The sequence below is a fragment of the Elephantulus edwardii genome, unplaced genomic scaffold (assembly GCF_000299155.1).
Source record: "Elephantulus edwardii isolate Elephantulus edwardi_28Jun2011 unplaced genomic scaffold, EleEdw1.0 scaffold00324, whole genome shotgun sequence".
Lineage (NCBI taxonomy): Eukaryota > Metazoa > Chordata > Mammalia > Macroscelidea > Macroscelididae > Elephantulus > Elephantulus edwardii.
In genome coordinates this window covers 390,381-412,903 of record NW_006400074.1, presented here as the reverse complement: position 1 = coordinate 412,903, position 22,523 = coordinate 390,381, and the positions used below count along the sequence as shown (strand labels likewise).

Here is a 22,523-nt window from a genome sequence, read left to right as displayed (position 1 = left end):
AAGAGTTTTAACTAGACCAACAATTCCCTAGCACTTTCCCCTGAGCTCTCTAGTTTGGTGATAAAAAGCCCCAGTCTTTATCTCAGTAACTGTTTAATCTGTTCTAAGTACTGGCTTCTGAGCAAGGTGTTTGGAAAGAGGGTCCTACTGTTAATATTAAAGTTTATAACCCCTGGATCAGGAGCTGTGGCTCCTCACGTTAGGAAATTGCAGAGGGAAATTTGGGACTTGACTTGAGTGTAATTAATGACTTTTGGCCCTTTTTGTGGGACAAACTCTGCAAAGGTTGCCTTTTTGAGTCCCTGTTCACCTTTTCCAGGACACGGAGCCACCCTCATGTCACAGGGCTCACTCCTCTTCTCTCCCCTTGGGCCTGTCTCCTCCTGCCACTTCCCCTTCTATTGGTCTTAGCTCATTCCTGCACTGTGGGTGGGCTTGTTACAGCCTGTGGAGGCCCCACCCTATCTCCCATCCCATGGTAGCCTAGGAGGAGAGGACATTACCTAATGTTACTCTTTCTACAGAGGTAGAAGCTGGACGGAGCAGCTTCTGCCCCTTAGGATGACTACGCCTCCCAGCACTCTGCCTTTCAGGCTGGAAACAGCAGATGGAAGCCAGGAAGACACCAAAGGGAATCAGGGCCAAGGACATGGGCCACCCCCCATGGAGTCAGCATTCCAGGATGAAGACAGAGACTTCTCTCCTCAGATCAAAGTGAACCTCAGATACCGAAAGGGACCAGGTGCCAGGTGAGGAGACCAGGGCGGACTTCTCCTGAATCCTGTCCTTCCTTCTCATATTCAGTGAGCTGTTGGTCGGCCTGGTGCCTCATGAGCCCACAGGCTGACTCAGCTCTGCTCTACTCTCTGGGGTTGCTATTTCTGGAAACTTCTCCATTCTTGACCTCTTGTACTCTGAGATTTTGTTTTATTTAGTAAGGGCACATTCTTCCAACTGTCCTTCATACTCTTTCTGGACCTCCTCTGCTTATGGGGGATGGTAGTAGGGTCCCCACTGTAGTGTGGGGAGAGAATCTGGGGCATGTGGAAAAATTATTTGTTTCTACTCCACTACTGAGTGTGGTCTCCATGGACTGTGGTTTCTCTCGGGAGTCATCAGCTTTCTGACTTTGCTGATAGTCTCTGATGGTTTAAGCTCCCCCTTATACTGTGGGTATGAGATGTGCCAGGCCCCCAGCTAGACCTACCAGCCCAGTCCAGCCTGGGGGGAGAGAAGACTCCTGATGTTTGCATCCCTGCAGAGGTTGGAGCTAGATGAAGCAGTTTCCACCTCTTTGTATGACTTCGCACTATGGCCTGGAGGTGTGCCAGTGCAGCTTATAGGAAGATGCACTTCTAACCTAAGACGACCAGTAACTCCAAGGCAAAAAGATGGACAATCTCCTTCTGAGTGGTTTACAACCCAACAGAAGGGTGGGTTAAGAACCAGTTTCCATTCTACAGCAATGAGGGATTGGGGTCCTGCTTCCAGTCCTGGACAAGCTCCCTCTAGGTTAAGGCATATCGCAGCGAGTCCTTATAGTCCAGGCAAAGCTGTTGGAGAAACTGCACCCTCATCCTTCATGCCAGCCTTGATGTCGCAGGCCAGAGTCCGTGCTGTTTGGGCTGTAAGATGACAGTTTGTTTCAGCCGCAGGACTGGAAAGCAGGGGGATAGTAGGCACCAGCTTCTAGGAGCTGTGGAGACTGCCCTGCAGCACCTCTTTGTGTGTCCTCATCAGACTTCTTCACCCCCAGCTCATGATGCCATCAGGTGACTGCATGTGCTTTGTACAAGTGGCCAGATTCCCCAGAGGGCTCAAGTCAGCCCTTTTGGGCCATGCTGTAACCACGTGGTCTGTGTGGTGGCTATAGCTTCCCAGTGTTCAAGAGTCAGAGTCCTGCAGCCAGAACTGTCATTTATCTACCAAAAACACCCTTATCAGAGAACTACAACCAGGCTGGAACCTGGGAGTCCTCAAAGTGGCCAGTGTCCCCAGGGCCTCCTCCATGTCCCCTTTCTTGCTGGTCATGTGCCCAGAGCCCCAGGGATGAGCTTGCCTCCCGTTTTCCACCTCTTCTCCCTTTCCCAAACACTGCTAGATTTTTTATGTGCTTCAAGGACCTATTTAGGGCCTCTGGAAGATATTTTCCAGAAGTGAGGCTTCTTATTAAAACTCTGGTGAGACTGATAAGTCAGTGCTAGTCATATCTGTTACTAAGACTCATGTAGACCTCATCTCTGGCCACCCATCTATCTCTCTGGAGTCTCTCTGGAGTTAGTGGCTAGGATCTGGAATTATACTGTCTTTGTCAGAACCCACTTGTTACCAACTAACTACCAGTATGACTTTGAGCCAGTTATTTTACCTCCTTCTTTTTTTGTGTAAATAATGATTCCTTACCCTTAAGGCTGAAGTGAGCATTAAAAATTAGTATTGTTCCCTAATTAGTCAGCTGTTGTTGTGTGCTATTGAATGCTGATTAAAAGGGAATGGGCTTTTTTCAGTCCCTCTCTCTGAGGCCAGCCCTGCTTGGCACCCCAAGCTCAAGTGTCACTAAGAGTGGCTGAGGCTGAAATAGTCCTCTTATTTGTGAAATGGGAAATTGAGTTTGCTGTGAGTTAAAAGCCTCAAAGCACCAGGCAAGGGATGAGTACTTGATGCTCAAAGTGTCTATGAGACTGGAGTGCTGGAACACTTCAGATTCTTAACTTGTACAGCGCTTCTCCTGTTGGGGACCACTTATCCTCCTTCTCTGGGGGAAATTATTCCTGGAAGAAATGAGTAAATAAAGACACAAGAGACAAACAACTTACTTGGGCAAAACAGCACAGGACAGGACAGGACCGGCCAGACAGGACGAAGTAGGACCGGCCCCAGGCAGCTGTGCTTATCTTTATTTATACCTTTTGGAAACAAAGAGATAGTTCATAGGGAAATAGAAACTTTAAGGGTTACATCATAGAGCCCAGGCAGGCCGGGTACAAATAGAAACATTAAGATTACCAGAGGGCTCAGATGGACTGGGTACATAGATACATTCAACCAAGACTTCTTTGTATTCATAAACTGTGCTTTCTCTTATCTTGCAACAACCTTACCAAGAGCAGGAATAATAATGAAAGTCAGTGTCTAAAGATGTATGAGAAGTGCTTGCAATCTTCCTTCTCAGAGTGCCTTGTGAGCTCTGCTTGCAATCTTCTTTCTGAAGACACCTTCTGTGTGTAAGGCACACAGCCATATTCTAAGGATGCAGTCCTTTACATTCTTTGGTTCCCTACATTCTCCAGAGTTCCAAGCATCTGGAGGCTCCAGGCCCTGAGGGGCAAAGAGCCAGGGGCAGAGGGTGTGTGGGAGGCCAGAGGCCCTTCTCCAGATGTGGCTCACACCACCTTTCCTGACAGCCAGAAGGACCCTGACTGTTTCACTCGGGACCAGCTTTTCAGTGCTGTCTCTCGGGGCATCCCGGAGGAGCTGGTCGGCTTGGCAGAGTACCTGTCCCGGACCAGCAAGTACCTCACCGACTCGGAATACACAGGTAGGCCCATCCTGTGGGGACAGGAGAGTATCAGGCCTGAGCTTCCCAGTGAGGTCCTGGGTCAAGAACAGGCATTCTCACTGCGCTGTGTTCTCTTTCTCTTGCCTGCCCTTCCCTCGCCACTCTGAGCATGGCTGCTGGAGGCCCTGTGGGTGAAGCCAAGACAGCAGCAGTGCCTGCCTCCCACTGCAGTCACTGCACTGTGCTCCTGACCCACTTCAGTGGCTGAATGAATACATGTGGACACCTCAGCGCATCCTCTCCCCACCCCAATATCTAAAGCACTTTTATTACAGATTTGGGAGGATAGAGGAAGAATCCTCTCAAAAACTGCCTCCTACTCTGGTCATTATTTTTATACTTGGGTTAGATACTAATCTATTAACCATACACTTATGTTAGTAAAGTTACAGAATTTTGACATTTTAAAATAACAGTTTACTAGTAAACCGATAGCTTAAGAAATAGTTAACATATGACTGAGGAACAACAGTTTTGAAAAGGTAAATGCCAATCCAGGCATTTTCCCTCCTGGTAAATAGGTGGTTTAAAGTACTTTATATGACTAAAGAAAGAAAAGGGGGAGGGGGAGGCAGAAGGGATTCTAGTTTTGCAGGCTGGAGAAAACAGATGTCAGTTTTACAGCTATACTAATGGATATGTTTGGATAATTCTAAATTTATTAATACCACCCATAATCTCCCCCATCCTGTTTTATCAGTCTTATGGGTTGATTCTTGGGGGAGTAGGGCTTCTTTACAATGAGATTGTCTTTTTATTTGTGGGTTTTCCATTTGGGAATAGGGACTTAGACTCTCTGGCTGCTTCATGCTGAACCTGGGTGTTGAGATTAAGGGAAAGAGGATTCTACTTGAACACTTTACTGGTGGTCTTGATTTGAAGATGCATGCCTCCTTGTTCAGTTAGAAGACATTTTCATGACATTTTCTGCCCTCTGGATTGCAAGGTGTCTAACAAACAGGGAATGCAGACATAAATTAGAAAACAAACATCAAGAAGTAAAAAGGGAGTGTTACAAACTGCTAGGTTTTTCTGTTCACCTTTCCCTCCCACACACACACATGACTTAACAAATTAGTAATACTTCAGTGGCATTCTAATGCACACAAACAGCATCAAATGGCTGCTATAACTTGTCTGGGTGACAATTAAAATACTGTTACTTTTGTCACCTGTTGAACTTTTCTATTGTGGTTATAAAGGCTCAAGTCCTGTTTTTATTTTCTTGTTTCTGTTACAAATAATTCTACTGATGTACTATATTTAATTTACTAGATTTCACTCATTTTAAACACTTTTAAAATTTTGAAACAAACTAAGAAAATGAAGAGGGAGGGAGCATTTTTTTTCCAGTTTATGTACATTTTATGTAGTTTGTGTTCAAGATAATGCTACAAAAACAAAGTAGCTTCAAGATCTCAGTGGCTCAAGAGAAAGGGGAAAGCCTATTTCTCGTTTATGGTATGCATACAATGAAGTGTGCTGTGTGTGTGTGTGTGTGTGCAGGTGTGCATGCTGACAGAATATCCCCATCTTAAGGCCATACACAACTGAGAGCCTTTTTTTTTTTCATTCATTGCTTTAGTTTTTTGGTTTTGGAGTATTTGGTATTTGTTTTTATTTGCATGGTTAATTAAGTTCAGTAGGAGTGGCAGGGAGAACTTTAAGGCTCCATCCACCTTCACTTCCTTAGCTGGCAGTGCCTTTTGTCTCTGGAACCAGGCTCAGGGTTCAAGTTCTGGAACAAGACTCAGTGTTCAGGATACCTATAGGAAAGGGAGCAAATCTAGAGAGAACAAATGTGTGAGTTCCAAAAAAGAAGGGCTTCAGAGGTATTAGTTACAGGTGTACTGGAGGAGGAGATGGAGAACAGTAGCTTAGATAAAGTTTCTCATACACAATTTTATGGGGATAATTTAAGCCTCCTTCAGGTGCTACTTTACTTCAAAGCAAGGCTAAAGCAACTCAGATTTTACTAGAGCTGTGTTTCCTGACAGGTCTCAGCTGTCCATTCCATTTCCATTTCACTTCATTTCATTTCATTCTGAATGCTTTCAGAAACTCAAAATTGATCTTTCACCTCTTTAGGCTCTTTCCTATGGTTTCTCAGGACTTGAATTAGATCTTGTCAGACATGCTTAGCACATCCTTTTAATTAGTGGAGGCATTCTTAAGATACACTACACGTGCCATATGCCTCACCAACCTTACAACATGCTTTGCCTCAAATTGAAATCTCTTTGATGCATAGGACCTCTGGTGGATGTGTTGCACTGCTATATCAAAGGGCAGTAGTTCAAATTCATCAGCTGCTCCTTGGGAGAAAGTTGGAAAGGCCTCCTCCTTTTACAATTTCCAGCTTTGGAAAGCAGGGTCACTATGCATTAGAATCAACTCGACAGCAGTGAGTTAGTGTTTGGGCTGGTTAGAAAAATAGTATTTGTGCACTGCACAAGACTCAAACAATGAGGCAATGTCCAGTTCCACGGGCCAGACCAGCCTGTCCTCTTGAGCTCCTGACGATTATTTGAAGGATGTCTTTAAGTGCATTTGACATATTTACATTCATGGGATCTTATCATCAGTGCTCCCTCCTTCACCTCCACCCCCACATTAATTACATCTTGGAGCATTTTCAGTAAGTTTACTTCTGACTTGACCCTGGGTGATACCTTTGCACATTCTGCTGTGAAGTAAAACATTGGAGGTCTGAGGCAGCCTTGAGGCCCTTAAGAGGTTAGACTTGGTCTTAAATGGAGTGTGTGGAGGTTATTACTGCCCTGACATGTCGGGTGGCTGTGAAGCAGAGGCAATGTTCTGGGAACAGGATTTTTCTTTTGTTTTGTTATTTACGTTTAACTCAGTCTCTTTGACAATGGCAGTCATAATTTAGTAAACAAATTCTGTATTGATGGCCATTTATTTGGGTTTACAGCTCTCAGCCTCAACTTCCTATGTGCCAAACACTCAGTGCAAAACACTTTGTGTAGATTATTCCATTTGATTCCTACAATAACCTTGGAAGGATTATTCCCATTTGAGGTAAAGAAAGGTCAAATGACTTGTCCAGAGCCATTCACAAGTAGTGCTAAGGGGCTGGGGTGTGGGCAGACCTTGAAAACATTGCTGCAGATGGCTTCCTGGACACATCTCTTCGGGTAGGAATTATGTCTTAGAAACTGCATTTGTAGGGAAGAATTTGTAGTTCCTTTTAGTATCACTGGCTGGAGTTCAATACCCTTCAGCATGATTTTGTTGATGCTCCCAGGCACCAGAGATCTGTCTCTGCATCCCTGGCACTCTATCCTCTTGTTCTTCCACAGAGGGGTCCACAGGGAAGACTTGCCTGATGAAAGCTGTGCTGAACCTCCAAGAGGGCACCAATGCCTGCATATTGCCACTGCTGCAGATTGACCGGGACTCCGGCAATCCCCGGGCCTTGGTTAATGCCCAGTGCACGGATGAGTATTACCGAGGCCACAGTGCCCTGCACATAGCCATCGAGAAGAGGAGCCTGCTGTGCGTGAAGCTCCTGGTGGAGAATGGGGCAGATGTCCACGCCCGGGCCTGCGGCCATTTCTTCCAAAAAAGGAATCAAGGGACTCACTTCTACTTTGGTACGCAGGCCTTCTTGGGATGGAGCAGGATTGACCTTGCTAGAGTGTTGCAGAGCTGACACTTAATCCCAGGTCTTCTTGACACTGATAGCTATGTTTTTTATCCATCTGCAAAAGTAATTTGTATTTTTTTTTAAAAGTAATTCATATTGTTGTTACGTGCCGTCGAGTTGACTCCAATATGAAGTGACCCTATGCACATACAACAGCTCTGAGCCCTGCTCTAACCTGAGCCAATTTGATCATCTCTGACACACCCACCCCTGTTATCCCAGTTTCTGAGTCAATTAATCTCATCCAAGGTGAGGAGCTGTTTTATCTTCCTCTGATAAAGGCAGGACTGTCTAGTGGGGTGCATGGTGAGAGTGACCAAAAGGGCCTGACTGTCCCTTAAAAAGGAACATAAGGAGTAAAGTTGTGCCCATGACAGGCAGCAGCAGGCTTGATCTAGCAGAAAGGAGAGGAGATCTCTTGGTTGGCCAGACACTACTTGGTTGGCCCACTCTACCTGGGATCAAAGAAGAACAGGGATACATTTGTGAGTGCTCTTAGGAGAATGGAGAAGCTGCCCAAGCAGAGCTGAGGACCATCCACCCCTCTGTATGCAGGTCCAGCCCTGAGGCACTCCTTCCTCTCCTGTAGGTGCTATTAGCTGGTTCCTGGAGGCTTGGTCTCTGCTCTGAGGAGCATGAGAGTAGGTAGGTGAGAAAGGGAGGCTCCACACCCAAGCTGCTCCCTTTCCCGCAGGTGAGCTGCCCCTCTCTCTGGCTGCCTGCACCAAACAGTGGGACGTGGTGACTTACCTGCTGGAGAATAGGCACCAGCCAGCCAAACTGCAGGCTGCTGACTCCCTGGGCAACACAGTGCTGCACGCTCTGGTGATGATCGCTGACAACTCGACTGAGAACAGCAAGCTGGTAATCCAAATGTATGACTCACTACTGCAGGCAGGTGCCCGCCTCTGCCCCTCTGTGCAGTTGGAGGACATCCCCAACCGGCAGGGCCTCACGCCGCTGAAGCTGGCTGCCAAAGAGGGCAAAATTGAGGTGAGTACCACCCCCGTTCCCTCCTCACTTTCCCAGAAACTTTTTCAGAAAGGGGGCTGGTCTAGGTCAATTGTTATTGCATTTTTTTAATGAACACTCTTATTAATAAGGATACTAGAAGAATATCTATTTGTGTTTTATTGATATGTCTTGGAGAAAGTGAAGCCAGAGTGCTCCTTGAAGGCCAAGTTGATAAAGCTTCATCTCATACTTCAAGCATGTTGCTAGGAGAGGCTATTCTTTGGAGAGGGACAGCATGCTTGAAAAGGCAGATAATTGGCAAAGGAGAGGAAGACTCTCAGCCAGGTAGACTGACACAGTGATTGCCGCAGTGGACTCTAGTGTATCAGGAAGTGTGAGGATGGCACAGGATAGAACAGGGTTCAGATCTGTTGATATGTACTCAACTCAACAGTACCTAACAGCACTACTAACTTTAATAAGAAGTCCCTGGGTCGTGTAAGCAGCATGACAAAGATACAAGACTACCCGGAATTGCCTTGAAAGAAGGGCCTATTGATATGCTTCCAGAAATCTGGCCTTTGAACATCCCGTGGAGCATAACTGTGCTCTGACACACATGAACTTGCATGTGGAACTGACTTTATGGCAAATGGTTTTTTATTAGTGTAAAAAAATTACTATAAAAGTAATTGTTGTTCTTGTTGATTGCTGTTGAGTCGAGCACAACTCATAGCTACTCTAAACAAAAGATCTTATGCCTTTCCATAACTATCGTCGTATCTCCAAGTTTATAGAGTTTCCAGAGGCATGTGGTTTAGGAAGGGGATATCACTCCTGCTTCCAAACCTGTTTTACAACTGGGAGCTCCACCAAACACTGTCCACATTGGGAAACCATTATGGTATTTGATACCCCAATGGCACAAAGTTCAGCATCACAGCAAACCCAGATTACTTCATACAGCACATTCAAAAAGAGTGATGTACAAAGTGGAAGAGTGCTCCTCAAGATATAACAACACTAGTCTGACTTAGAAGTGGTTAAGTGTTGATAAGTCGAATACGACTCATAGCAACCCTTGCACAAAACACCTGAATTCTATTCTATAACTAACATCATTCCTGTTCATTTATACAGTTTCCAGAGGCAGCTAGTTTAGGAAGTGGATGCCACTCCTACTTCCCAACCTGAATCAATCTGAAAGCTCCTCCAAACATTATTCATGATGGGTAACCATTACGGTATTTGACACAACTATGGCACAGCATTCAGCATCACGATAACTCCAAGTTATTCAGTATAGCAAACAGACAAATGGTTGCTGTATCACTTAAAGAATATTCATCTAAAATGATAATTAAATGAAAATTGGAATTAAAATGTAAATTAGAATTAGAATTAAATCCCAATCTCTCACTACAGGAATTTGAAGACACACCCTTTAGCAGGCCTCCACCCTTGGTCAAAAGATCAACTGACACCCGCTTTTGGGGGGAAAAAACCAGTAACACACATCAAACACAACCCCAAAACTTCCTTATGTGACCACCATCAAGATGGTGGAGTCAAGATGCTAGAAGCCAACTACTTTTAGAAAATGAAGGAATAAACATAAATGAAAGTTGTTGGGTTTTTTATAAATGAAAGTTTTCACACATTATGCCTGCTCCTCAATTTCTGAAGTGTCTCCTGGGGTGTGAGAACTATTTGTCCGTAGGCATGGCTGCATGGCCTGTACAAGCTGCTACTACTAGGTCAGCACCTCTTATTTACAGCATATCTTCATTTTCAAAATCAAATTGCTTAACTCATTCACGTTAGGAACCCTTTCTACACCTGCTGAAGTGCTGGATTCTGGGCACAGCTGTGCACACATGACTCCAAGGAGTCTTGAGGACCCCAGGCCAGGTGTGTCTCTGCCATCAGGGAGTCCAGGAGAGGCATGGCTGTGGGCAGTGGTGGAAGGAGGCAAGAAAGGTAGACTGTCTGTGCTGTGGACAAGCGTGTGTTTATACACAGGACACACGTGTCAGTGGCAGCTTTTCTGTTGGTGGGCAGCTCTGGAGTGCAGTGAATGTTTCCCAGACCTGTCCCTCCAGGCTCAGACAGCTTGCCTTGCAGATTTTCAGACACATCCTGCAGAGGGAGTTCTCAGGGCTGTGCCAGCCCCTGTCCAGAAAGTTCACTGAGTGGTGCTACGGGCCTGTCCGGGTTTCGCTGTACGACCTAGCTTCAGTGGACAGCTGGGAGGAGAACTCGGTGCTGGAGATCATTGCCTTTCACTGCAGAAGCCCGGTGAGTCTGCAGGGGCAGTGGCTGTGGGGCTCCACCAGATAGGGAGAATCTATGGGCAGGTGCATTCATCAGGGCTGCCTGCTGGGTTGTAGGACCCTGTGCTTTCTGCGTGTTGCTGCACATCCCAACAGGTATTGCCCTGCCTCCAGCCAATGGGCTCATAATCACTCCTTGCTCCAGGGTCACAGTGGCAAAGATCAAGTCTCCCCACTGATCAGAACCTGCTTCGCCAGTGAGCCTTAGCGCTTGGGTGCAGGGAATCAGAGAGTACTCATTCAGAGGTCCTGAGGGGTGTAGGAGACACTCTCCACTCTCCTCACCATCCCACTACCATCCAGTAACCTCCCTCTGAGCACAGCCTGCATTTTCTTCTCCTTACTCCAGCACCGACACCGAATGGTAGTTTTAGAGCCACTCAACAAACTGCTGCAAGCAAAATGGGAGCAGCTCACCCCCAAATTTTATTTCAACTTCCTGTGTTACCTAGTCTACATGATCATCTTCACTGCTGTTGCCTACTCCCAACCTGCCCTAGAAAAGGTAAGGCCTGGAGAGGGGCATATCCTGCGGGAAGCATCAGGAAACAACCCTGGATGGAGAGGAAGCAGAGCTTACCATACCCATCCTGCAGATGCTAACACTGAGGCTTAGAATGCGGGGAATGGTTGGCTCACAGCAAGGAACAATACAGAAGCTAGCTGCATTGTAGTAGGAGCAATTCTGATGGCTGTGTAGTATTTATTGAATGTTTACTGCATGTGATAAATGACTTGATTTATGTGCTAATGTAACTTTGTGGCATCATCAGAAGGGAGTTATGCTGCTAGCTTAAAGGTGGTGCCTCTGGTGGTTGAAATTCACCAGCAACTCTGCAGGAGAAAGATGGTCAGTCTTCTCCCGTGTGATTTCCAGCCTCATACACTCCCTAGAGGGTCAGTTATGAGCCAGTTCTGACTCAATAGCAATGACTTTGAGGTGTTTCTGGTGTTTGTTTTCTGAAACTTTTAAATTATAAACAGTGTGCTCAGCTGCCAACTAAGTGCCCCTCAGAGGCATCTCAGTGTAATGTCCTGGCAGTCCACTTAGAAAGCTCTGCTGCTGAGAAGTCTGCTTGGACACGTGTGGAGTCGTGCCAAGTCCAACATGACTTGATAGGCACTTGTGTTGATTATTTACTTCATTCTCCCAACTGCCCTCTGAGATTATGCACTAGGAATATCTGCAGGTTAGAGCTGAGGAAAGGTAATCTATTCAGGTTCATGCAGTGTGTGGAGATGGGACTCAGTGTTCAGCAGTGTGTCTCTAAACCCCCTGCACGGAGTGGCCTGGGCCTGCGGCCCCTTCCCTGGAGCCCCAACTTCTGTTTGCTCTTCCACATTGCCGTGGGTTCAGGCCTTGGCCTCAGCTCCCAGGGGATACACTATTTCAAGAGGACCACATACTCTCTCTCTGCAGGACTTCCATCCCCTAAAAGCAACTGCAGGAAACTCCATGCTGCTGCTGGGCCATATCCTCATCCTGCTTGGGGGGCTGTACCTGCTTTCCTGCCAGGTGAGGTTCCTTCCCCCCCCCCCCGCCCCAAACTTTGTGGCACCTAGATAATCAAGAAAACAAACCAGAATTCTCCTACAGGGCTCCAGGCAGGTTCAGCATCATCTTTCATTCATGAGAAAACTGGCTCCTATGACCAACAGTGTTCGGGCCAGTCTCCCTGCACTCGAGGGGTGCAGGGGGTGGGAGTGGGGGTTCACTGCTGGCTTTCTGGGTGTCTGTGGGATGGACAGCCATCTGTGGCACTGCTGGCTCTGTCTTTCTGGAAGCCCCACACCCAAGTCTCTCTGTGGCACTCCCTCTTGGGCCCAGGCCACCTCCCTAAGCAAAGGCTTTCTCCTGGAAAAGGCTATTGTTTGCAAGAGGCAGGATGGCCACTGGGTCACAAGACCCTCTCAGGGGGGAAGAATGAGTGCAGTCTGCTTCTGTGCAAGGTTCAGGAGGCCATGAAGGGGAGGGGAAAGAGGGCTCCTCCCCACCATAAATCCTAAGGTAGGGTTCTCAATCTGGATCTGCAGGGAACAAGGAGGTTCAGACACACTGTATGTCTGAGTGGCTGCTCCTTCTGGGAAGAGGATCAGAGCTTTCTCATCTTACTGGAAAGATTCCTGTGCCCTCAGAAGTCAAAACTAGAGCCCCAAAGGCTGTTGGGTGCCCCCCACAGTCAGTCCAGCAGCCCTGCAGTCCACAAGCAGAGAGTTCACACTCCTGTCCTCCTTCTGTCTCCTGCAGCTCTGGTACTTCTGGAGGCGCCGTCTGTTCATCTGGATCTCCTTTATGGACAGCTACTTCGAGATACTCTTGTATGTGGGCCTCACCCTTCCTCAACCACTGTCTCCAAGAGCTGCGAGAAATGGGTGTGGCAGAGCACCAGGTTTCTTTGGAGATCAGGGCACAGGGATGAGGATTTTGGGAGCAGAGTGGAGCCAGACCAGGGCTCCTGGCTGCCATCTAGCTTGGGGCTGTTTGTGCTCCCATTCTTGAGGATTACAACCATGCTATGTAGTTGTTGAAGTTCACCACCAAACCCTGACCTCTTTCTAAGTATTATCTTATTCAATCCTTACAAATACAACATGAGTTAAATATTATTATAACCATTCTGCCCATTTCACAGGGGAGGGAACTGAGACCCAGAGAGCTTAACTTGCCCAAGAGGATGGATCTAATTTTAGGCAGACCGTTGTACCCCAGCCTTCAGCCCTTTCTGCTCATGTAAAGTTGCTTAAAAGGATGAGAGAGGCAGCGGCAGAACTGGCCAGCAGGGGCAGTAGTGCCTAGAGCTGAACCCAGTTCCACCCCCTCCCCCCTAGCCTGTTCCAGGCCCTGCTTACAGTCCTGTCCCAGGTGCTGTGTCTCCTGGCCATCGAATGGTACCTGCCCCTGCTCGTGGCCTCACTGGTGTTGGGCTGGCTGAACCTGCTCTACTATACACGTGGCTTCCAGCACACAGGCATCTACAGCGTCATGATCCAGAAGGTGAGGAGGTGAGGCCTGGGAAGCCACACACGTGAGGCTGGGTTAAGAACCTGACCAGGCAGGAAGGCAGGGCCTCCTCACAGCTGACCGGGCAGGGAAGAGCCTGAGCGGGTCTGCCCAGGTATCATCTTCCCAGACATTCACAGCGTCACCTGCACACACATGCTCTTGGGTCTCTGTACACATTAGGTACACATGTGCACAAGTATTCATACACAAACACATGCATTCTTACTCACAGCACAGCAGAGGGTATGCACAGCTTGTGTCTGTGTTCCGGAACATGAGGACGTGTTTACATTCATGAGGACATGTTTACATTCATTTATTTAGTCCACAGATATTTAGGGAGTACTATCTGTGCCAGCACTCTCTAAGTGTTGAGGATCTAGCAGTGAACAACACAAATCAGATTGCTAAATCTGTAAAGAAAATATAGAGGTGAGTGAGATGGCATAATAGCTGAGGCTGGGGCGGGGGCACACTATCATGATGGTCTTCTTCTTCTTGGAGTGCCTTGTTGAAGAGGTGATTTGTAAGTTGTGACCTGCAAGACCAATTCAGCCGTTCCAGAGCCAAGGCCAAGTGCTTCATGCCAAGGGAGCTTGGTGTGCTTGGTGACAGAGAAGCTGAGCGGCTGGAGAAGAGTGAGGGCAGAGGGCAGGGGAAAGTTGAGGATGGCAGGGGCTGGGGGCATTGTTGGGCATGGGGAGGTTTGGAGATCCCTGGAGGATATTAGGTGGTATAAATGGTTAAGCATTTAGCTGCTAACCAAAATGTTAGAAGTTTGAATCCACTAGCAGGCACATCGGTAATAAGACTGGAGGATTTGTGTTAGATAAGGTCAGCCTCTGAAAACTAGCAGAGTTCTACTCTGGCATACATGGGCTTCCCATGTAAACTTGACACTGGCTCAGGTTTGTTTCAGAAAGGTTTAAAGCAAAATGATGTGAACTGCTTTCTTGGAACATGATATGGGTATGTAGTGGGGGTAGGGGTGTGCATGGGTCCAGCTATCCACCCGGCCTTGGGCACTTGTTCCAGGTCATCCTGAGGGACCTACTCCGCTTTCTTCTGGTCTACTTCGTCTTCCTTTTTGGCTTTGCTGTAGGTAAGGCTCCCTGTGGACCCACCTGTCCCTTGCCCACCCTGAGGACCCCCGTCTAGGTTAAGGTCACTGCTTTTCTTCCCCTGCAGCTCTGGTGAGCCTGAGCAGGGAGACCCAGAGCCCCAAGGCCCCCACAGACAATGCCACAGATACAGCTCGTCCTGAGGTGGGACCAGAGGATGAGGGTGATGTGGCTCTATATGGGGGCATTGTGGATGCCTCCTTGGAACTCTTCAAGTTCACCATTGGCATGGGCGAGCTGGCCTTCCAGGAGAAACTGCGCTTCCGGGGGGTGGTGCTGCTGCTGCTGCTGGCCTACGTGCTGCTCACCTACATCCTGCTGCTCAACATGCTCATCGCCCTCATGAGCGAGACAGTCAACAGCGTTGCCACTGACAGCTGGAGCATCTGGAAGCTGCAGGTGCCACCAGGGATCACCCTCCCCCAACCAGGGCCCGGTCGAATGTGTGCTGAGCCCTGGTCTCCTATTCATTCACTCCTGTTGTAGAGACTGAATACACTCACAGATGCAAAGTGCTTTGGAAAATGCCAAGCATGCAGTAGGTGGTTAGTGTGTCACCTAGTTGGAGAGTCCTTCCTACTGGAACACCCAGCACAGTTCAAGGGGCTGAAGACAAGAGGCAGCCCTGAGCTCAGGAACTTAGGTTTGGCACTCTTGTGGACGTGAGATGGGGCTGGTTTGGTAGGAGTTAGGCAGTGAAGCCCGATATGAGAAAAGGGACTGATATGACACCCACCTACCATGCTTAGGTTCAGGGTGGGCCTGGCCATTCGGTGCAGGGAAAGCCTTTCTATGGTTCTGGCTGTGCTACCTTGGGCAAGCTGCCTTCCTCCTGAGCCTCCTAATCTCACTGTGAGTGAGCATGCAAGTACACGTATGGGACTGGGCAAATGAAGATTTGCTGAGATGTTCTGGGATTTGAGAAGCTGTGACAGTGTAACAGCAGTAACAAGTATTCACTGAGCACTTGTTCTGTATTGGTTTCCAGGCATCCATCCTAGGTGTCCTTCCACAATGGTGAAACCATTCAGATAGAGTTAGTGCCCAGCAGCACACCGTTCATCCAGGTTTACAGTGCTGTGACTCGCCTTCAGCCCCCCTTGCCTTGTGCACCCACCTCTGCCAAGCTGGGCTCCAGGCCTCTCTATCTGATGCCTCCTCTGTTCCCAGAAAGCCATCGCTGTCCTAGAAATGGAGAGTGGGTACTGGTGGTGCCGGCAGAAGAAGCAGCGGGTGGGAGCCAAGCTGAAGGTGGGCACCCGGCCAGATGGCAGCCCTGATGAGCGCTGGTGCTTCAGGTGAGTGAAGGAGGCATCAGGGGCTCCAGATAAGAGGGAGGTGGCCCAGTGTAATGCAGGGCAAGGCAGGAGAGTCCCAGCCTCTGCACAGCCTACCCCCTCAGGGGCCGGGTCCCTTTGCTAGGACAGTGCAGGGCAGAGCCCTGGTTTCTGGAGACTCAGAGCCACTGTGTGCACTCAGAGTGGAAGAAGTGAACTGGGCTGCATGGGAGCAGACACTGCCCACACTGTGTGAGGAGCCGGCAGGTGCCCAGATCCTGGGTGAGTGAGCATGGGGGCCAGGATCCTGTGCTGGACAAGGGAGGCTATGGGAGGGAGTGTCCCTGCTTTGTCCATAGCCTCCTGCATCCCTAATCCACAAAACGTGCTCTACGACCACTTTGCAGCTCCACTCTTTGCATCCTTCCTGCCCTTCTCTCCCTACTTGCATGGCTATTAGTTCTTCCAAGTCCACCCTCCACTCTGCCCCACCACTCACCTCTTCTTTCCAGTCTGCTGCACTCAACTCATTTTGGAGCTGGTGCCTCAGCTGGCCTGGGTTGAGCATTGGCAGCCAGCAGGGAATGTGGTAGGAGCAGCCTTCTCTTGCTTTAGCATGGGCAGCCATTTCCCACAATCCTCCACGAGGGCCCTTTTCTTTTTTCCCCACTACAGAGCACCTCTGCCCTCCCATCCCATGTGACTGCCTCTGTCCCTCACCTGCCCCCTTCTCACCTCTCAGAGGCCTGCTCAAAATTTTCCTGCATTTTCAGGATAGCAGGAGGGACATCAGGGTTAGATGCTCTGGCATTTTGTCTTTTAACACCCCACCTTTCACATCCATGGACTTCTAGCTCCTGGGGAGGCCCTGTTGGACTTGCTGTGCCTGGCACAATGCCTGGCACAGAGCAGAGGTTCAGTAAATGCTCTGGAAGGTGAGAGGAAAGATTGCTGGGAATCCCGGGGTCAAAGGGGGTCAACCATTCTATCTGAATGGTTTCACCATTGTGGAAGGACACCTAGGATGGATGCCTGGAAACCAATACAACACCTGCTGTGGTCTCTCATTTCTCCAGTGCAGGCCTCCTAGGGATACATCCCAGGGGCCAAGTATCTTATCTTATTGGCAGGCACCAGGAAGAATCCAGCCCCGGCCTCACCACTGGAAGATGATCAAGCCTTAGAGAAACACCATCTGCCACTCCAGCAACTGGGGTACTAGTTTACAGATGCTCAAATCACAAGGGCCAGCAGGACTCTGGGGCCCTAGTCCATTGTGGTGGAAAACATAAATATTTTTTCATTGATAAACCCATTTTAGTAAACATCATTTTAGTAAAGTTACCAGGCCCTTGTCTGTCAACATTTTTGTGTTGCAGAGTACACAGGACACTTCTGCCCTCAAATCCCAAGAGACCCTTTCCTGCCACCCTAGTCTTGAGCTGTCCTCTTTCTGTGTGCTGACAGCTGGCCAAGGTGCTGTGCTTGCCGTGGTGGATATATGGTGTAGACATGGGCGAGTACAGTCATCCCCTCTTACCACTCCTACCAAGCTGCCTCCAGAATGTCCCTTAAACTTCCAGTCCTTTTGTGCCCCTCTGCTGAGGTCAGGCTTGGATTACTGCTTTTTCTTCCCACTGGGCTTCCTCTTCAATTCCCACCTCTATCTATCAGGGCTGCCACAAGGGCTGTTGGGACATAAGAGCAAGCTGTCCTCCCATGCTCCAAAGGCTCGAGGCTCCTTCATGCGTGCACAATGTGCTGGCCAACATCCCCAAGCCACGAAGGTTTTACTAGGCATTTCTGACACCTTCCCCCATCCTGTGGCCCCTCCTGCCTTCCACGTTGTTCCTGATAGTTAATGTACATGTGTTTGGCCTCCTGATCTTGCTCTGGCTGGAAGATTCAGTTATGGATTGTGTTGCCCTAAAACAATTCTCAACTCAGTGCCATTGCATCAGTTCCAACTCATAGCTGACCCTCCACCAGGTTTCTGAGGTCACACAGGAGGACCGTAGTTCATGCCCATCTTCCTCCTGTGGAGCAACTTGTGGATTTGAAGCACCAGAAAGTTGCAGCCTTTAGGTTAACAGTGCAATTCCCTATAGACTACCCCAGCAGAGCTTCTCCTAGATCTGTGATTATCTCATTGAGGAGTTATGTTAATGAAACAGGATTAAGAGAGGGTTATACCCTCTGTTCAGATATACCCCAGTAGTTGAGTCAGTGTTCTCACACAGTGACTCTAAAGGAGCTATCATACGCTGTAAATCTTGATAGGAAAAAGACTGCCTATATTTCTCCATAGATTGGCTATCAGATTGCAACTATTGACCTTTCAGTTAGCAGCCTGTTATATTATGAATTAAGCTACCTCTTTCTTTTGAGATATAGGATAACAAGCACTTGAGAAACAGAGGATACCAAACCACATGGACATTTCACAGCAACAGAAACTCACTAATGTTCTAGGGTAAAAACCATCCCAGATTCAAATATATTCTATATAGACTCTTTTATTAAGACATAAACAGAAATAAGACAAATGTGTATCATTCTAGAATGAGGGGAAATGAGAACATGGTGCTGAAAGTAGTTTGCTAAATGGCCTAGGCTCGTTTTAAGAGGATGTTATCACAACAGTTCCAGCAGTAAAGACACTGCACCCAAGATGGTCATACAACTCAAGTAACATCTGTCCAGGTGACCAGCCATACCTCTTAATTCTGCTTGGAAAATTTGTTCTCCAGATAGTAACAATTCCAAATACGTTATTGTTGTTGTTAAGTTCTGTCATGTCTCCTGAGACTCACAGCAACCTTATATACAACTCTGAACCCTGCTCTATCCTGTGTCAACCTCATCGTCTTCAACACACCCACCCCCATTACTCCAGTCAGAGTCAATCCATCCCATCGAGGGTCTTCCTCTCTTGCGTTGTCCCTCTACCCTCCCAAACATGATATGTCCCTCTCCAAGGACTGGTCCCTCCTTGCAACATGCCCAAAGTATGTCAGATGGAGCTCTATGGGAATTTAAAAAAACACTAGATAAGGTAGGAGTAAAGCTGGATCAAAAAGGGGGAGAAATTCAGTCTTCTAACCAAGGTGCTCCTTAGTGGCAATGATGGTGAATCTTTGTCACACATACTTTGAGGCATGCTGTCAGGAGGGGGCCAATCTTTCATGCTAGGGAAAGTCAGAGAAAGATCTCTAGCTAGAATGACACAACAATGGGTGCGAGCACATGGGAGACCATGAGCATGGGGCAGGACAGGGCAAGGTTCAGCAATGTTGTTCATGGGTGGCTGAGTGGTAGACTCCATGACACCGAACCACAACAGACTAAGAGAATAAGGCCTTCAGCCTAAAAGGATATGCTCCTTCTACTGTCCTGTACTAAAAGGACACTTCACCCTTTGAAAATGTCAAAGAAATGTTGATTTTCTTGTCTGTTTCACTGTTAGTGCATTCAAACTGCCAGAGGTTCTTTGCACAACTCCCTGGGGACTAGGCCATAGGAACTCCTTTCACTGTTAACAACCTTTAGCTTTGCTAAGAGCTTTCAGGTGCCTTGTGAGTGCTCCTTCCCCCAACGCCTCAGCCTCTAGAGGGCAGATGTCTTGATAGAGGAAAACCTACAGTGCAAATCCTATGAGAACTAAACAGCTCACCAACTTGGCATCTTGGAGGCCAACTGTGTGCGAGCACTTTAACCACCGCCAAGATGTTTTTTGCTTGTGGCAGACCCATGTTTTCCCTGTTAACAGTCTCATATCAATTGTTCTTTGGACTGTGACTGATTAATGTCACTCAGCACAATTTGCTCTAGATTATGTTGTGCAGTATTTCATGAATTCTTGATTTTTTTTTAAGTGATAAGGCTTTCATTTAGAAAATGTGGAGACAAAGTCATGACTACATGAGTGACTGTTACACTGTCACTCTTACACTGGTGGCAGTTGCAGTTTATCACTGTTGCAGGTAGGACTAGATCAAATATCATGATGGGAACATGTACACAATTTCAGATTTTAAAAGTCCTAGAGTTCCTGTCATTCGACGACCTGGAGATGACCCCAAGCTATGACCCTAGAAATCATTAAGGGGATGTCCAGGCTGATGCCCAGGTTTGAATCTGAGCAAATTGCTCCTTACTGGTGATGAGATGGATCGATTCAATGATTAGGAGTAGGTGTGTCAGAGACAGTGAGGTTGGCACAGGATAGAGCAGGGTTTAGGGCTTTTGTACATAGGGTCGCTATGAGTTGCAAGTGACTCAACGGCACATAACAACAACAGGCAACTGTGGAGCTGAGCAAACTTAATTGTTAACAACCTCAATCTCTTCTCCATCCATCATGGTGCTGCCAGTTGGCCCAGTGGTGAGAATCTTTTGTCTTCCTGATGTTGAGTTTCAATCCATATTGAAGACTACAGTCCTTGACCTTCTGCAGCAAGCACTTCAGGTCCTCCTGTTTCAGCAAGCAGGGTTGTGACATCTGCTTAATGTAGATTGTTAACCATTACAGCTTGCTTGGCTTCACAGTCAACACACTTGGCCACAGCAATCAGGAAATTAAAATGTGAATCACATTAGATAAATCTGCTGTCAGGGACCTCTCTAGGGTACTGAGATGGAGTAATGTCAGTCTAGAGACTAAGGTGCACTTGATCCAAGCCAAGGTCTTTGCAATTACTTGCTATCCATCAGAGAACTGAACAATGACAGAAGGATGACACAATTGATGCCTTTGAGTTGTGGTGCTGGAGTAAATCTTGAATATACCGCCAAGAAAACAAATAGGGCTTGGACAGGGTGAAACCAAGTTTCTCCCTGGAGGTTAGGATTTTGAAGCTTTGTCTCATACTTTGGGCATGCAGCCAGGAGGGACCAGTCCTTGGAGAAGGACATCATGCTCAGGAGGGTGGAGGGACAGTGCAGGAGAGGAAGACCCCAGATGAAATGGATTGACAATAATAACTGGGACAATGCGGGTATAGGTGGATCCAGTCAGACTAGCTCAGGACAGGGCAAGCTTCAGAGTTGTTGTCCATCTATCTACAAGACACAGAGGACTTGATAGCACCTAACAACAGGAAACTGCGGCTCTGTAATCCCTTTTAATGGCACATTTTTGTGGGCAAAGCCACACTGGCTGGTTTACTGGTCACAGAATTCAAATAGGCCTGAATAAATGTAGTTCCACTATATACCTCAGCCTTCCACAAACCAAGTACTTCAGAATTTAAACTCCTGATACACAAGACAAGGATTCTCCTTAGGGCTGAATTGAAACGTCTAGTCTCCTAAAAAGGTAAATTTCAGTTTCCTAGGCATCCACTTAACATTATTGGTGTTTCTGTTAGAGAAACGCTAAATAACTAAAGTACACTTTATCTTTCCTTTAAAATACTGTATTTCTTTCAGAAAAGAGCTTAAAAATTGCTCTTACTGCTGCTTTTCCAGCTTTTTTCCCCTCCTAGGCAAAATGAACTGCTCTCCCTCGGCGTAACATGTATAAAATGTGAGTGCATGAATTAATATTTTTTAAGTAGGAAGTGACTGAAGCATGGGGAAATAAAAGTATAAGCGGGAAATTTCTACTGCAGGTTAGGTAGAGGGAAAGATCCCTGAGGGGAGTAGGGGACAGTGGGAGGAGATGATGGGGATGCCCCTACCTGACGTCCACTTGCTCTAAAGAGTGTTGATGAAGGTTGTCAGTGCACAGGGGTGTGAAAAACTAGTGGCTATTCGAAAGCGGTTGTGAGGCGAGTCGACTGGGAAGCCCTTGCAGGTGTGCTGGTTGAAAGGCGTGTTTATAAATGTTTACCAAGTGTCAAGATCAGTTTTAAGCGATCCTCCAGAACAGTCTTCTCTGCTGCCGATTATCTGCATTTTACATGCAGATGGGCAATCTGAGCTCACTAATGCTATCTGTTCACGCTCACACAGCTCTTGTAAAAAAAACCGTTGGATTAAAACCCGGTAAATCTCACGGAAACACAGTAAAGATCGCGTTCTAGAGGGTGCGCATGCGTCCCGCCCCGCCCCCACCAACGGGCCCAGAATTCCCGGCGCATGGACGAAACCACAGGCTGCAGAGATGGGGGTCTTTGTGCGGTGCGTCTTCAGCTAGGCAGGACTTTCCCATGAGTCTCTGCCAATGTCACCCCCCTCCACATGTACTAGGTGGAACATTCCAACTCCTTAAGAGACCCAGGTAGCCCCTACCACTTTCTTTCCGCTCTCGGGCTCTAGGTTTGTTTCCTTCTTATTTGTAATTGGCAACTGCTAGCAAGGGCATTAGCGAGGCCCGAGCGCTTCTCTGCCTTTTGGGACGGTGTTTTTGGAGGCGTTCTTGCAGGGAGGAGGGGGGCAGGTCTGTCTCCGAGGCGCAGGCACTGTCATGAGAGGCTCAGGGTCTGCACTGGTGGTGGCCGCCATAGTTCATAGGGTTTCTTCGTTAAGCAGCGCGGTTGCCACGTTGTGGGCTCCCCAAACAGCCGCGACGCCGTTCTCCGTGAGGGCCATGGCGAGGAGGAAAGCTCGAGCAAACAGAGTAAGTTGGAGTCGGGCTTGTTTTGGATTCATTGGGTTCAAGT

At 47.8% G+C, this 22,523-nt stretch overlaps 2 protein-coding genes across 2 annotated transcripts in view; one reads left to right on the top strand and one right to left on the bottom strand.

The window, feature by feature from the left end:
- The first annotated feature begins 561 nt into the window (after nucleotides 1-561).
- Nucleotides 562-17,140, top strand: TRPV2 (transient receptor potential cation channel, subfamily V, member 2). The gene is made up of 14 exons (XM_006901397.1): nucleotides 562-749; nucleotides 3,405-3,538; nucleotides 6,883-7,176; nucleotides 7,924-8,222; nucleotides 10,308-10,481; nucleotides 10,866-11,021; nucleotides 11,937-12,032; nucleotides 12,765-12,835; nucleotides 13,346-13,511; nucleotides 14,556-14,622; nucleotides 14,709-15,040; nucleotides 15,812-15,939; nucleotides 16,121-16,200; nucleotides 17,049-17,140. Exons 1-14 carry the CDS (start codon nucleotides 562-564, stop codon nucleotides 17,138-17,140), a joined length of 2,277 nt encoding a protein of 758 aa, XP_006901459.1.
- Nucleotides 17,141-22,368: 5,228 nt separating this feature from the next.
- FAM211A (family with sequence similarity 211, member A) overlaps nucleotides 22,369-22,523 on the bottom strand; it is a 116,419-nt gene continuing 116,264 nt past the window's right edge. The window contains 1 exon segment of the mRNA XM_006901396.1: nucleotides 22,369-22,466. Coding sequence (XP_006901458.1) covers nucleotides 22,369-22,466 — 98 coding nt within the window.